At 48.2% G+C, this 13,027-nt stretch overlaps 7 protein-coding genes across 7 annotated transcripts; 4 read left to right on the top strand and 3 right to left on the bottom strand.

Moving 5' to 3' along the window:
- Positions 1 to 143: 143 nt before the first annotated feature.
- On the bottom strand, positions 144 to 2,104 carry F5147DRAFT_744303 (WD40-repeat-containing domain protein; the record flags this gene model as incomplete). Its single annotated transcript, XM_041439666.1, has 9 exons — positions 144 to 594; positions 648 to 755; positions 808 to 1,020; positions 1,074 to 1,197; positions 1,248 to 1,401; positions 1,451 to 1,544; positions 1,614 to 1,687; positions 1,741 to 1,851; positions 1,904 to 2,104. The coding sequence occupies 9 exons, from the start codon at positions 2,102 to 2,104 to the stop codon at positions 144 to 146; spliced, it is 1,530 nt and encodes a 509-aa protein (XP_041295568.1).
- Positions 2,105 to 2,514: 410 nt separating this feature from the next.
- On the top strand, positions 2,515 to 4,809 carry F5147DRAFT_682291 (kinase-like protein). Its single transcript, XM_041436443.1, has 9 exons — positions 2,515 to 2,929; positions 2,989 to 3,163; positions 3,221 to 3,304; positions 3,359 to 3,600; positions 3,652 to 3,880; positions 3,933 to 3,948; positions 3,998 to 4,223; positions 4,278 to 4,505; positions 4,561 to 4,809. The coding sequence occupies exons 1-9, from the start codon at positions 2,640 to 2,642 to the stop codon at positions 4,598 to 4,600; spliced, it is 1,530 nt and encodes a 509-aa protein (XP_041295567.1). The 5' UTR covers positions 2,515 to 2,639; the 3' UTR covers positions 4,601 to 4,809.
- Positions 4,810 to 4,980: 171 nt separating this feature from the next.
- F5147DRAFT_59080 (chaperonin 10-like protein) lies at positions 4,981 to 6,925 on the top strand. Its single transcript, XM_041432187.1, has 10 exons — positions 4,981 to 5,246; positions 5,305 to 5,365; positions 5,420 to 5,489; positions 5,545 to 5,625; positions 5,683 to 5,721; positions 5,771 to 5,927; positions 5,981 to 6,236; positions 6,299 to 6,355; positions 6,405 to 6,470; positions 6,524 to 6,925. The coding sequence occupies exons 1-10, from the start codon at positions 5,128 to 5,130 to the stop codon at positions 6,671 to 6,673; spliced, it is 1,056 nt and encodes a 351-aa protein (XP_041295566.1). The 5' UTR covers positions 4,981 to 5,127; the 3' UTR covers positions 6,674 to 6,925.
- Positions 6,926 to 7,208: 283 nt separating this feature from the next.
- Positions 7,209 to 7,504, bottom strand: F5147DRAFT_571972 (uncharacterized protein; the record flags this gene model as incomplete). The annotated part of the gene is made up of 2 exons (XM_041431063.1): positions 7,209 to 7,358; positions 7,409 to 7,504. 2 exons carry the CDS (start codon positions 7,502 to 7,504, stop codon positions 7,209 to 7,211), a joined length of 246 nt encoding a protein of 81 aa, XP_041295565.1.
- Positions 7,505 to 7,575: 71 nt separating this feature from the next.
- F5147DRAFT_682281 (uncharacterized protein) lies at positions 7,576 to 10,260 on the top strand. Its single transcript, XM_041436442.1, has 6 exons — positions 7,576 to 7,674; positions 7,733 to 7,828; positions 7,884 to 8,129; positions 8,382 to 8,478; positions 8,613 to 8,787; positions 8,843 to 10,260. The coding sequence occupies exons 1-6, from the start codon at positions 7,660 to 7,662 to the stop codon at positions 10,146 to 10,148; spliced, it is 1,935 nt and encodes a 644-aa protein (XP_041295564.1). The 5' UTR covers positions 7,576 to 7,659; the 3' UTR covers positions 10,149 to 10,260.
- A 266-nt stretch (positions 10,261 to 10,526) lies between these two features.
- F5147DRAFT_744300 (S-adenosyl-L-methionine-dependent methyltransferase) lies at positions 10,527 to 11,942 on the top strand (the record flags this gene model as incomplete). Its single annotated transcript, XM_041439665.1, has 4 exons — positions 10,527 to 10,643; positions 10,902 to 11,168; positions 11,229 to 11,477; positions 11,535 to 11,942. 4 exons carry the CDS (start codon positions 10,527 to 10,529, stop codon positions 11,940 to 11,942), a joined length of 1,041 nt encoding a protein of 346 aa, XP_041295563.1.
- A 136-nt stretch (positions 11,943 to 12,078) lies between these two features.
- Positions 12,079 to 12,825, bottom strand: F5147DRAFT_571825 (uncharacterized protein; the record flags this gene model as incomplete). The annotated part of the gene is made up of 4 exons (XM_041431058.1): positions 12,079 to 12,309; positions 12,362 to 12,529; positions 12,586 to 12,660; positions 12,715 to 12,825. 4 exons carry the CDS (start codon positions 12,823 to 12,825, stop codon positions 12,079 to 12,081), a joined length of 585 nt encoding a protein of 194 aa, XP_041295562.1.
- Between the last annotated feature and the right edge of the window lie 202 nt (positions 12,826 to 13,027).

Genomic DNA, 13,027 nt, shown 5'->3' with positions numbered 1-13,027 from the left:
GGTCCCGGATCGAGAAGATCCGTGTTCCAACCGAACACTATATGTATGTGCTGCTCATAGCAACCGTATAATACGCACTGCCAGTTGGGTCAGCTCGCATTTGTATCTCTGAAGTAACAATTATTATCACGAGCAAAGCATTATTACACTGGGATATCCTCTGGAGCGAATAATTGGAAATTGCGATTGTAAGTACCGGAAGCGAGCAGCTCCGCATCGCTTGTTAAGTCCACAGACATGACCTTGCCCGAATCTGTCGTTAGCGTGCGGAGTAGCTGCCAATCGTCGGCGCTCCACAACTTCACGTAGCCATCGTATCCAGAACTGGCTAGATACAACCCTGAGCGATATTTCCACTCCTGGACGTCGTCCTCAGTGTCATGACTCTTGTCTGCATCTGTACCTTCGGTATTCTCGTTCATGAAAACATCTGCGGATTCGGCCTTAGGCTTGAATGATGGGAGTGCATCAGCACGGAAGAAACGGACGTCGGACACATTGGAGACATGTGCGGGGATGGTGTACAGGGCCTTCAGAGAGCGCATGTCCCATATCCGTATTGTGTCGTCGCCAGCGCCAGTCGCGATTTGATATCTATTCAAAAATCGTCATTAGGATAGGCAGAAAGCTGTCGGAGACAACCCCACCCGTTTGGAGAGAAGTCGATTCCGAAGATGCCTTGGACGTGACCGTCGAGTACCATCGCTGTGCGTCCTGTGCGCAGATCCCACACTCGTCCAATAGCATCTAGGCCCCTAAGGATTCCTGTTATCCAAGGTATATTGTGTTGTAGAGGCATGGACTCACCCCGAGGCGATTAGTGCGCCATCACCTTGGAACTCAACAGCATACACTTCCTTTGAGTGGCCTTCTTGGAGGAGCAATTCTTTCGAGGAGTTCACATCCCATAATCGCCAAGTGGTATCGAAGCTAGCAGAAGCAACAAAATGACCGGAAGGGTGAAATGCTACACGACAGATGCGATCTGCATGTCCCTTCATCACAGAGAGCGGTGCATCGCTATTTAAGACTATGAGGTTCCAGGGCGAAGAAAATTCAAAGAGAGGATTCACCTATTCAAAGACCATAGATTGACACACATATCTCCTGCACCTGACACCAAGTTGACTAATCCTTCTTCTTGAGTTAATGTTGCTTGCGGATGCCACGCAACACCACCAACACGATCACCGTGACCTGAGGTTATTATCAGCACAAGAAAGCGCTATTATAGTTTGGATATTCACCTCTGAGTGTGCGTATAGTTGTGCATGCAGGTACATTCCACAACTTGACGGTGCCGGACCAGCTACCGGTGGCTAGAATTTTATTATTGGGTGCAAAACGCACTTGCGATATCGGGCGCTCGTCGCCAATTTGTGAACCAATATTGCTAAAACGCTGCGGGTGCTCATGAACAATGGCGTCCTTATAGTTCCGTATCATTTACCTTGACCCCTGCGAAAACCTTTTTCCGTATGTCGATTATGCGCCCTAATGGTATTTTGCTGTCTATTCGCTGCTGAGCGACGCGCTTTTGAGCTCTGCAAAGGACATGAAAGAGATATTGTAAGCACCTTACTGAAATCACCTATCGGCAGGTAAAATCCAACCTGGGCAGAGAAAATTCTGCGAGATTCCTTCGAGCTTGAAGAAGCTCTAGGGAGCCTTCGGTGTAAAACTCCTCCTGTAAACTGGGTCAGCAATAGCTCCATCAAGTAGGAGCTAGGAACTACATACCCCTTCTTCTTCGCTTTCTTCAGAGGATGCCTCTTCGATTGGGTGGTCATCACCCCTTGCGGCATTTATTTGTGAAAGGACATATATCAGTCGGTCTCGTCGATCTGCTGCCTAATATTACAGTCAATCTCACATGATGAAGTTACACTGTTGTAAAACTCACTCGTTCACCAAAAAGTGTGATAGGTTCACCAATTTCTCGCAGTCTCGCTTTGACCTTATTGTCGTCCGTTGGTACAGCTAAGTTGCGCGCCTTCTTCTTTCGCTCGAGCTCATCGAGGATGACCTTGTTCTCCATCCGGGCCCGCTCAGAGCCCAGATAGTTTCCATCATCCATCAACGAATCGTATGTCAGCTCTGACATAATGGAACAGAAGGGCCTGACACGTGGTTCTGGCAAAGAATAGTTTGGACGAGTCTGTTGAGAAGTGTTGTTTGGCAAAAGCTTTGGATCCAAACAACAGCTACCACTAATTGGGGCTATCCTACTCCAGCGCACCCTCATCTCACCCTCACGCGCAGAAGCCACTGCAGTTTTTCGTAGTAGCAATAGTTCTATAGAAATGTGTTTTCACAGCCAACACCGTGCACTACCTGCCTGAATCACACAATGACAAGTACCTTTTTGTGTTTCAGAGTCTAACGCTGCTTGGACCACTAGCTGCTAGCACCTAAAATTGACATCTGGGCCTTGTTTAGTGTGTTTTTCGCTGTACATAATTATATAGTTTTGCTCTCATGTAGACTAAATTTAATCATTGGAAGTTTGTATACCTTCCATAACAACACAAACTCGGTTTTCTGAGACATCTTTTACGTTCTCCATTTCGTTGTGTTTGATTTTTCCACCACGACAATTTAGTTACAGCGGTTGTACCTTCGCTTTCCTCTGAACCATCATGAGCCAACGCCAGTCCGAAGAGACCGTAGCTTCAGTAAGCTCGAACACCAGCGGTGGCAGCTCTACCCAATCTACCCAACTTTCCGCATCACCATCAGGCCAGCAACGGTCTAGTTCTCCTGCTTCCACGAGTTCAACGAGCAAGAGGAAAGGCGATGACTACGTTTATTTCGAGCGGAGCACTGATAGCTTTTCATCTGATGCCGTATCTCGTGCAACTGCTGCAAAGCTAAAGCTTGAATCTTACTACAAGCTTGCTGTCGATGCCGCGATCGAACGCAATGGGAGGTGCGCCAGCCGGTCGTTTGTTCGTTTCCTCAGTTAACGGTCACTGACGCCACTTACAGGCGCACAGAACTGGAGCACAGACTTAATCAAGCCATGATACCTAATGAGTCGAAAGAACGCGAAATTCGCAAATACCGCAAGCTGGAGTCACAACATCTACGATTACGTCGGACAAAGATTCGTCTCACGGACTTTCGCACAATCAAAGTCATTGGGAAGGGTGCGTTTGGTGAGGTATGCCAGGTTGTTCACTGAATTTCTCCCTGAGCTCACCACTTGATTAACACGTAGGTAAGATTGGTTCAGAAAGTAGACACTGGGAAAGTCTATGCCATGAAGACCCTCCAAAAGGCTGAGATGTTGAAGCGAGATCAGGTCTGTATGCACAAGCCATACCTCTTAGTTTGTACTGATGAAATGGTTCTATAGCTTGCTCATATTCGCGCGGAGCGTGACTTGCTGGCTGAATCTACATCACCCTGGGTCGTTCAACTCTTTTATTCCTTCCAGGATCCACTATACTTATATCTCATCATGGAGTTTCTTCCTGGAGGCGACTTAATGACCATGCTCATGAAATACGATGTTTTCTCTGAAGATGTGACGCGGTTCTACATGGCGGAGTGCATTCTTGCTATTGAGGCTGTTCATGACCTCGGCTACATTCATCGGTGCGTAATAACCTACCATGTTCATGATAAGCATATAAATTTTCGTTCTAGGGACATCAAACCCGATAACATTTTGATAGACAAGAACGGGCATTTAAAGCTGTCTGATTTTGGTCTCTCGACTGGTCTGCACAAGACTACAGATGGAGATTTCTACAAGCGTTTGATAGATCAAGACAAACAAAAGGATCATGCCCGAAATAGCGTCCAGGTCAATGCTATCCACCTTACAATGAGTCGCGAGCAAATTGCTACTTGGAAAGCCAACCGACGAAAACTGGTTAGTCTTTTTGTATTCTACTACACATCGACACTGATTCTTGTATCACCAGGCATATTCCACTGTCGGTAAGTGACCAAATGTCGAATCTTTAGGCGCCGCTCAAGCTCTTTGTAGGAACGCCGGATTACATTGCGCCAGAGGTGTTCATGCTGAAAGGTTATGGCAAGGAATGTGATTGGTGGTCGTTGGGTGCAATCTTTTTTGAGTGTGTGGTTGGATACGCGCCATTCTGCTCTGAAAATCCAAGTGATACATACAAGAAAATCATCGAATGGCCGAACTACCTATACTTCCCGGAGGAAGTCCACCTTAGCCAGGAAGCTGAGCATCTGATTCGGAGGTGCGACTCTGCTGCTCACGTACAAACAAAGGCGTTGTACTCATTTCGCTTTAGCATGATGACGTGGGCGAACACCCGTCTGGGAGTCAATGAAATCAAGAACCATCCCTTCTTTTATGGAGCCGACTGGGATAATCTACGTTATATCGCGCCGCCTTTCGTACCCGCGTTATCATCGATTACAGATACCACATACTTCCCTACTGATGAGCTTGGTAACCTTCCTGAACAGCTTGAAGTTGTTGAACAAGTCGGATCTGACAAAGATCTTGCTTTCTTGGGGTAAGTCGTGTCTATTGGATTCACGACTAACACCCCTGACTCTATCCTGATATAGGTTCACGTTCAAGCGCTTCACTGGCGGACAAGCTCCGTGATTAGAATGCACGCGCCTTGTTGCTGCCCCTTTAATAATATGACACACCTGTACCATTGGATTTTCTGCTCCGCCGCTCGCTCGCCCGCCTGGATCGATACCCTTTCGATACCATAGAAGCACTGGGATTGTGTAATCTTGAACATTGGATTCGTTTTGTTGCAGACAGCATTTGTACATCAGTTGGCAATCAACTCTCCGTCGTCTTAATTCGCTTGGTGAGAACAATAAGGCTAACTCGATGCGGACCTCATTGCCTTCGGACCGGAACCGTGTCGCGTGTGTTTCGTGCTGCTTTACCTGCTGACCATAATCTTGCCATAATGGACCATGTTTGAGGCTGCATATAAATCTCAGGTGCCACCATGCAATCGCCATAAATTCTGATTTCCAAAAACCATCTTCATCATCTAATTCCCATCTAGATCACGATGCCTGACGGTGGATACGCAGAAACTTACAGTCCTCGCAAGGTCCTCGACGACCCTTCATTCCGCGTCCTCGCATCTGGAGAGGCCCCTGCCTCAGATGCAAACATCGCGGCATTCTATAACCCCAATCACTGAAATCCACCTTGTGGAAAAGCCACGCCCAACGCCAGGGCCTGGACAAGTGCTGGTGCACGTCCGTGCAACTGGGATCTGCGGGTTTGTTTTTGCATTTCAACATCCTGAACGTTGTGTTAATGTGATCTGCGATGATCAGAAGTGACGTTCATTTCTGGAAGCATGGACGCGTTGGTGATTCTATGGTTGTGACTGATGAGGTTTGGTTCAGTCATTGCGAATCGCTTGAAAATAGCATCTAATCTCGAGTACAGTGTGGTTCCGGACACGAGTCTGCAGGAGAGGTCATTGAAATAGGTGAGGGCGTGACTCAGTGGAAAGCAGGTAAGCTACCCATCCCAGCATGCTGATGATGTAAAGGGCTAACTCATCTACCTAGGGGACCGCGTTGCAATCGAGGCCGGCGTACCCTGCTCGAAACCTTCTTGTGAATATTGCAGGGTCGGTAGGTATAACGCTTGTACGTGTCCACTTTAACCTATCGTCAAGCAGTCCGTGACGAGGTATCTCCTTACAGGTCCTGATGTTGTCTTCTTCTCCACTCCTCCTTTCCATGGTAGGAATCCCAAACATTCAAATTTTATTGATGCTTAGCTGCTTTCTAGGAACCCTAACTCGCTATCACTTGCACCCTGCTGAGTGGCTGCACCGCTTGCCTGATTCCCTTTCCTTCGAAGAAGGCTCTCTTTGCGAGCCCCTGGCTGTAGCTCTCGCAGGCGTCGAGCGTGCTGGTCTCCGCCTTGGTGACCCCACTTTGATCTGGTGTGTTTGCATTCAGGATTTCATGTTATGACCTATAATTGATTGGCTTTCAGTGGCGCTGGACCGATCGGTCTCGTTTCTCTTCTTTCGGCACGTGCTGCAGGCGCCGAGCCCATTGTAATCACCGATCTGTTCCAGAGCCGCCTCGACTTTGCAAAGAAGCTCGTTCCTGGTGTGCGTACGGTACTGATCGAGCGTGGTTTGACGCCAAAGGATGCGGCCCAAAAGATCAAAGCCGCCGCTGATGGCCCTGTGAAGGTTGCGATTGAGTGCAGCGGTGTGGAGAGCAGTGTGCATACTGCAATACATGTAAGAAACGCTGAAGTTGTCTATGCTGTCAAGAGTCTTTGCTTATGCTGGATGGTACCCAGGCAACGCAATTTGGTGGAAAGGTATTCATCATTGGCGTCGGCAAGAACGAACAAGTGGTATGTAAAAGCCCAAAATTTTCTCACACTCAATTTGTCATACTTTCAGTTCCCGTTCATGCACCTGAGTGCCAATGAGATAGATGTTAGTTTCCAATACAGATATGCTAACCAGGTACATATGCTCCTTTCTGCAAGAATTTCGATATGCTCACCGTATGTGATCAGTACCCTAAAGCCATACGCCTTGTCGCTGGCGGTCTGATCAACTTGAAGCCTCTGGTTACGCATCGATTTAAACTGGAGGATGCTGTTTCTGCCTTCCATGTCGCTGCAGACCCTTCTCAAGGTGCCATCAAGGTGCAAATTCAAGACTAGAACATGGTGGCTAGTGGTAATTGTAGAATATTCACGTAGTTTGGGTTTGGGTAGTAACTCTTGTACTTCATCATATACTTGTTCGTGGGTCAAAACATTATAGCGTATCAGGGATTGGATCACCGTGTGCCATTCACTCACAAAACTACCGATTCTGAGAGAAGAGCCTCTTGCAGGTCACTACAGTGATTGCTTGTTGGCCCCGTCGGATACACAACAAGCCCATGCTACGTGGTAGATTATCAGAGTCAAGAGCACCGCAGGTGGGAATGTAGCCTGCGAACCAGGCCGCGGTGAAGGGTTCGAGTTTCAAATTGATAAGGACAACGAATGTAGGCAGTTAACTTATTAGTGCACGTTGGTCCGTGAAACGGAGCTGATGAGATACTAACTCTAATTTCAGTCCCCTATGATTGAAAACAGGATATACATTGCCGCAAAGTGTTATGGGTAACCCAAAAGGGTGACCAGTGCAACGATGCGATACCTCCGGGCAGGAACCTATGGCCGTCTTGGGACCAGGGACATGTGTCGGTCAAATCTTCTTTGACTGGTCACTTGATACGACATTCTGTACTTGTTCATACATTTCTCGCTTGCGAGAGGATTCATGGAACTCTGCTTCGCGCTGCCGCATTTTCTCTAGCCGACGAACGTCATCACGAATGACACCTTGGAACATGTCCTATTAGGTATAATGTCAGGGATGAAATAATAAGCAACGGTAGTCATCACCTCTCGCTCCCTTGACTGCTGGTAATGAACTGCCCATATAATGAAGGAGGAAAATGCGAACGACGCAGCCAGCGTCGCTTTCGCTCTAGTTGACATCCGAGGTGATGGGAAAATGAGCGCAAGGTGCATAAGCGCCATCAACATCAACAAACAAAAGCCAGGCTCCGAGTTGACAGTGGACACCCGTTTGCCATCAACATTCTCGCTAACCTCACTAGTACTGTTTCAGAGCGCCTGATGCTTTGGGAGTGATGAACCACCTTGAAGTTAGTGCCAACGTTTTATCCCATCGATGATGTTCATTTTATTTTTATACTCTTTCAGGATTTCGAGAACACGCTGAAAGATGTCGTTAATGCAAAACGACTGTCAGCTTCCAAGATGACGAAATTGACTGAGATTGCACTGAAGTCCGTGGAGGTGCGTCTCGAAGTCATCCTTGAAGGCTTGTTTACTGAAGCTTTTGCATTGACAGCACGACACTAAGCTTGTTGCGATACTTTATCGCACTCACAAGTCACTGTCTAGTACTGCTAAGGTGTCAAGTCTCTATGCGTTTGATGCTTTAGCACGTGCTGCCCGAAGTTATGCCACAAAGCGCGGTATCACCGGTGACATGAATTCGAGGACTGGAAACGCTGCCACCTTCCTACTCAAAGTTGAAGGTGTTTTAGATGGTCTGTTCCAGGACATGATTGCGCTTGATAATGCGGAAGCGAAGGTAAGCGACGAGTAGATCCACTTCACAAACACAGGTCAGGCGTATATCTGCGACATCCATGTCGTCGGTGACTTTGTATGGTACTCCAAGCAACGTGATTGCGTAGCCTGATGTTGCTGTAAATGTGCCCTCAACTGACTGGCTCATATCTTCGAGTACCAATACTGCCACTAACGCGTATTGTCACCACATTATTTTGCTGTTCTCTCCTCCACGTCGGATGCAACGCGGTCTTACTTACTCCAATAACAGGAAAAGACGAAGAAAGTTCTGGATATATGGACCAAATCAAATACTTTTCCTTCGCCGGTTTTGACACGGCTGAGGGAGATGATGGACTCTCGAAAAGGTGCATATCACGAATCAAACATGTGTCCGCTAAGTATTTCTTCTGCTTGTGTAATAGCTATTTTTGCTGGCGTCTCTGCCTCAAATGAAATGAGAATTTACACTGAAATACGATTTGGCTGCTTTTTATGTTAGAATCCGTGAAAAACCCAATGCCTCCCATCGCACGAGTCGAAACTCAAGCATTGCCGATAATTACTCCATCGGTTACCCCGTCCCAGGGTCCAACGCCTCCTCTTCCAGAATCGGTGCAATCCACACTTCTGGCCCTGCTTGGACAAGCTGCACAAGCCGCTGGGCAGCCACGCATGTAAGTATTTACTTAAGTCACGAATTGGAGCTCTTTTCTGAACCTCTCGGTGCAGCCAAACACCACCAAACACTGTGCCTGCCCCACCACCCCTCACAGGGCACCTAGCGTTGTTACAACAACTGGCTTTGACAGCAAACGTCTCAAATGGTGGTACTCCATCGCAATCTGCAGTCCAACTCCCGTCTGCATCACAACGTCCCCCTCCATCTCATTTAAACATTCACCCACAACCTTATTCTTCCTCACAGTCACACGCTCAGCATGATCCTGGTAGAGATTCTTGGCAGGGTCGTTCAAGCCAATTTGATCATGGGAGAGAGCGTGATGGATTCCACGATTCCAACACACGCGGGGGATTCCAGCGTGGTTTTCGTGGTCGTGGTCGGGGTAGGGGTAGATGGGATGACCGTGACCATGATCGTTTCAAAGATAGGGATTGGAATTCTTCTTCACGGCCAAGAACTAGCCGTTCCCGAAGCCCGCGCAGATTCAATGGGCAGCGGCCACGACCGTATAGTCCGCCTCAGAGACCTGCAGCAATCAGAGATGTAGCCCAAAATCAAATTTCGGCGAAACTCCCTGAAGCGGGAAAAGACGAGTTTGGACGAGATATTAGACCGTCTTCTGCCACTCCTCCTAGAGCTGCATCAGTCGATGTTCAACTCCAGCCTCCGATGGTTCCGTCTGTAGTCCCTGCCCGTACGGCGGCACCCGAAAATCGTGTACCTGTATCAGACCAGTTGCCCTCGGTAGCTGCCAGTACATCTACACAGAAAGTCGAACCTCGTAAACCGAGTTCGGCGCCTGCGCTGCAGCAACTAGGACTTGATCATTTTGATATCACAACGTTTGATTTCACTGCACCCTCATCGTGGGAAGCATTGGGAAAAATGTGGCACAGTACTTACGGCGATACACCGTCTCAAGAAGAACTCATGCAGTTTGTAATGACGGGCGGTGTAGTCGCATTCACTGGTCAGACAAATGCTGTACAAGCTGGTCAGTGGCAGGATCCGAATTGGGGTGCCCAAACCGCAGGTTCTGGACGTGGATGGCAAGGAAGTAGGGGGCGAGGCAGAGGATTGATGGCTGGACGTGGCGATACCCTCGGGCACGGCAAATACCGAGATGGTGGACACTGGTATGAAGATGCTCAACACTCGGACGCCATAGTCCTAGGCGAAACAGGTGGCCAGGATAGTAGTCATGGGGAAGAGCAGACTCAGTCCATGGATCTAGCACAGATGGGAAGAGACGAGTTAATTCATGTAGACCCACACGATTCTCAAAACGTGGGTTCGGGTCGGATGCAACAAATTGGCGGGCCTTTACGCAAGAGTCAGGAAATTGAAGCTTGATCATGAACACGGTGTATATTATCTCTTGTAATTATCGCATACTCATACAGCACGCATGCAGAGATTTCTATGCCTACCGTACTATCACTTATCACTAGACAATGCACTCTATTTTCCCCTTGTCAAGTGCAGAGATGTGGATGGGCGTAGCTGACACTACTACAGACATGGCCGCAGTATGTCAGTGAGTCGATAGCGGTGTTTTACACTTCAAGAGTTCTCACTTCTACCGACTGTGCCACATTGGTGCCACATGTAATTACATCGTCCCAGTAAATTCGCCAGGTACCAATGACACGAAATATTATAAGGAACAGTTCATCCATGCGCAAGGGTTTCGGTGCAAGTGTTAGGTAAAGAACACGCAAGAATGAATCAATGATTGATGTCTACGCACATATCCGAGTTCGAGTCACAAATGGCATCGGTGGCCCGGCGCTATGCCGCACGCGTCAGCTGGCCGCATCATGTCGGCAGGAATCGGACTCCAGGATTGTCAGTAGTATTGAGCTCTCACATTCATGCAACTTGGATTATTTCGAAATGTGCCGGGGCCACCTCCCTGAATCCTGATCAATCGATCAAGCTTAAGCCTTAGCGACATGATGAGCAACACAACGAGATAGCGTCACTAACGAGTTTCTATTGCTCCCGAACTTGAACCGTTCCAAGCTCGAGTCTTTCATGTTGTCTACAGCCGTCCGACCGACAACGCGCCTCTTGCGCTTTTGCCTGAGCACTCGATGCTTCCAGTCGGCGGCAGCAACGTCCTCGACTGTCAATGCAACTGAGATTGCACATTTTTCCCGGCTTTCCTCACTATGGTGGAATGAGCAAGGGGAATTTTCGCTGTTGCACCGAATGAACCCTGTAAGGGTACGTTACATCCGGGAAAAGATCCTTGAGGCCACGTGCGAAGACCAAGGAGAGGATGCAAGGAGAGAGTTGGAATCAAAATGCGCGGTGCTGACTGGTATGGATGTGTTGGATGTGGGTTGTGGAGGTGGTTTACTCTCAGAGGTTCGCCATCAGTCTCATAGCTCAATACGACTTAACGAATCGGACTATTCTGTGATCCAGAGTCTCGCTAGGCTGGGAGCACGAACTATTGGCATTGATGCATCTGAATCCAACATTGGGATAGCTTCGACACATGCTAGTGGTGATCCCCAGTTGTCTTCTTCAGGCAATTCATTGGAATACCGTCATACTTCTGCAGAGCAGCTTGTCAAAGAACCCAAGCGGTTCGACGTCGTATGCTCGATGGAAGTTATTGAGCACGTAGATAACCCGGTGGCGTTCCTTTCTGCTTGTGCCCAGTTGGTGAAAGTAAGTCTCATTCTGGACACCTAGTCAAATACAGGTGTAACATTTGCTTGACATCAGCCTGGAGGCCATCTTTTCCTTTCCACGATTGCGAGGACGCCACTCTCCTATTTCATTACAATTTTGGCTGGCGAATATGTCCTCCGCAAGGTAGCTGTGGGGACTCACACGTACTCAAAATTCGTCAACCCATCCGAGCTTATATCGTTCTTCCAAACCTATCGGTCCTCGCCTTCCTCCTCCAGCAATCCAACAGACTTCGGCCATATCGGCTCTGATGTATCTCCCAGACCTTGGATAACACGTACGTATGCTCATGGTCTACCCACACGATTGGAAGCGGACGTGCGAGGAATAGTGTATATTCCATGGAGCGGAGAATGGAAGTTGATGCCTCGCTCTTCTACGCCCTGGGGTGCCGTAGAATGCAACTATCTGTTTTGGGTCAGGAGACCCTTGGATTCGTAGGAAGAGGTTCACAACCTAAATATATGCTGTTGCAGATCCCCTCGCACATAATGCTACAGGTTGACAGGTCACCAAAAGAGGCGGGTATAGCAATTGAATATTTACCTACAATTAGGAGGCGGAGAAAGGCGTGAATCTAAGACATCAGCCTCTCCCCCCAGACAAGCCTTTGTCTGTGAGCTGTATAGGCACCCGCAATTGCCACCCAAGCAATCCATCCAAATGTTATAAAAGTTGCAGCAAACAAGACGCGCATTGTGGCAGTCCACCACCTCGAAACTGGGGAGTGATTCGTGAAGATGATAACTCGCCAACGCTCGTGCCATTCGGTGTTCAACCAACTGAGGTCTGTCACGAGAGTCTTGGCCTATCCTCACTGGTGAGTCGAATCTTCGATGGGAAGAACTATGATCTCTTACTTTCTCTCGACCAGAATCGTATATACGTCGTATTTCAGCTACATGTGATTGAATTTGTGGAAGTGTATGTGACAATTCCTGCAGAGAGACAAGAGAGTTGTGAAGTTCCTCGTGGATGCACGGTATATGTTCTTCGAGTGCATGCTTAGCACGCTGTGTATCTCTCTGCTCGAAGAGCCAAGTCATTGACTTCAGTCATAGTTAGAAACAAGGCAATCACTGACCTTTAGTTCATCGAGAGAGCCCTGCATCAAGCTGTCCATAGCTCGAAAGTTGCTCAAGCCTTCTGTAAGCTTGGTCTAAATGCAGGTGGAAGCGTCAATACATTGAGCGGGGCACTTGGGGAGACTGACGCTGAGTTCTTGCATCTGACTTTCGTACTGCAATATCCGCTTTGATGTACGCTTTACTGCTTCCTCTATGTTGTGACTGCAAGTATGTTGTGCGTGATTCCTGGCGTTCATTAGCCACCCCCGACCATAAGTTCGCAAGTATTCTATGTAGCCTGCTCACGAGAGGGTACTGCTGCGTCTACTTCTAGAGTGCTTCAAAACCTCCTCTGGCACTGGTATCAGCGAGTCGCTCGGCATATTAGAGGCCAGTAAGACTCCTAAAAGGTGAATGTGGATGAAAGAAAGAAACCTCCGTCGTCCGAATTCACATGTC

The sequence above is a fragment of the Suillus discolor genome, assembly GCF_016758755.1.
Source record: "Suillus discolor strain FC423 chromosome Unknown F5147scaffold_13, whole genome shotgun sequence".
Taxonomy (NCBI): domain Eukaryota; kingdom Fungi; phylum Basidiomycota; class Agaricomycetes; order Boletales; family Suillaceae; genus Suillus; species Suillus discolor.
The sequence above is the reverse complement of the archived record's forward strand: the minus strand, read 5'-3'. Positions and strand labels throughout refer to the sequence as shown.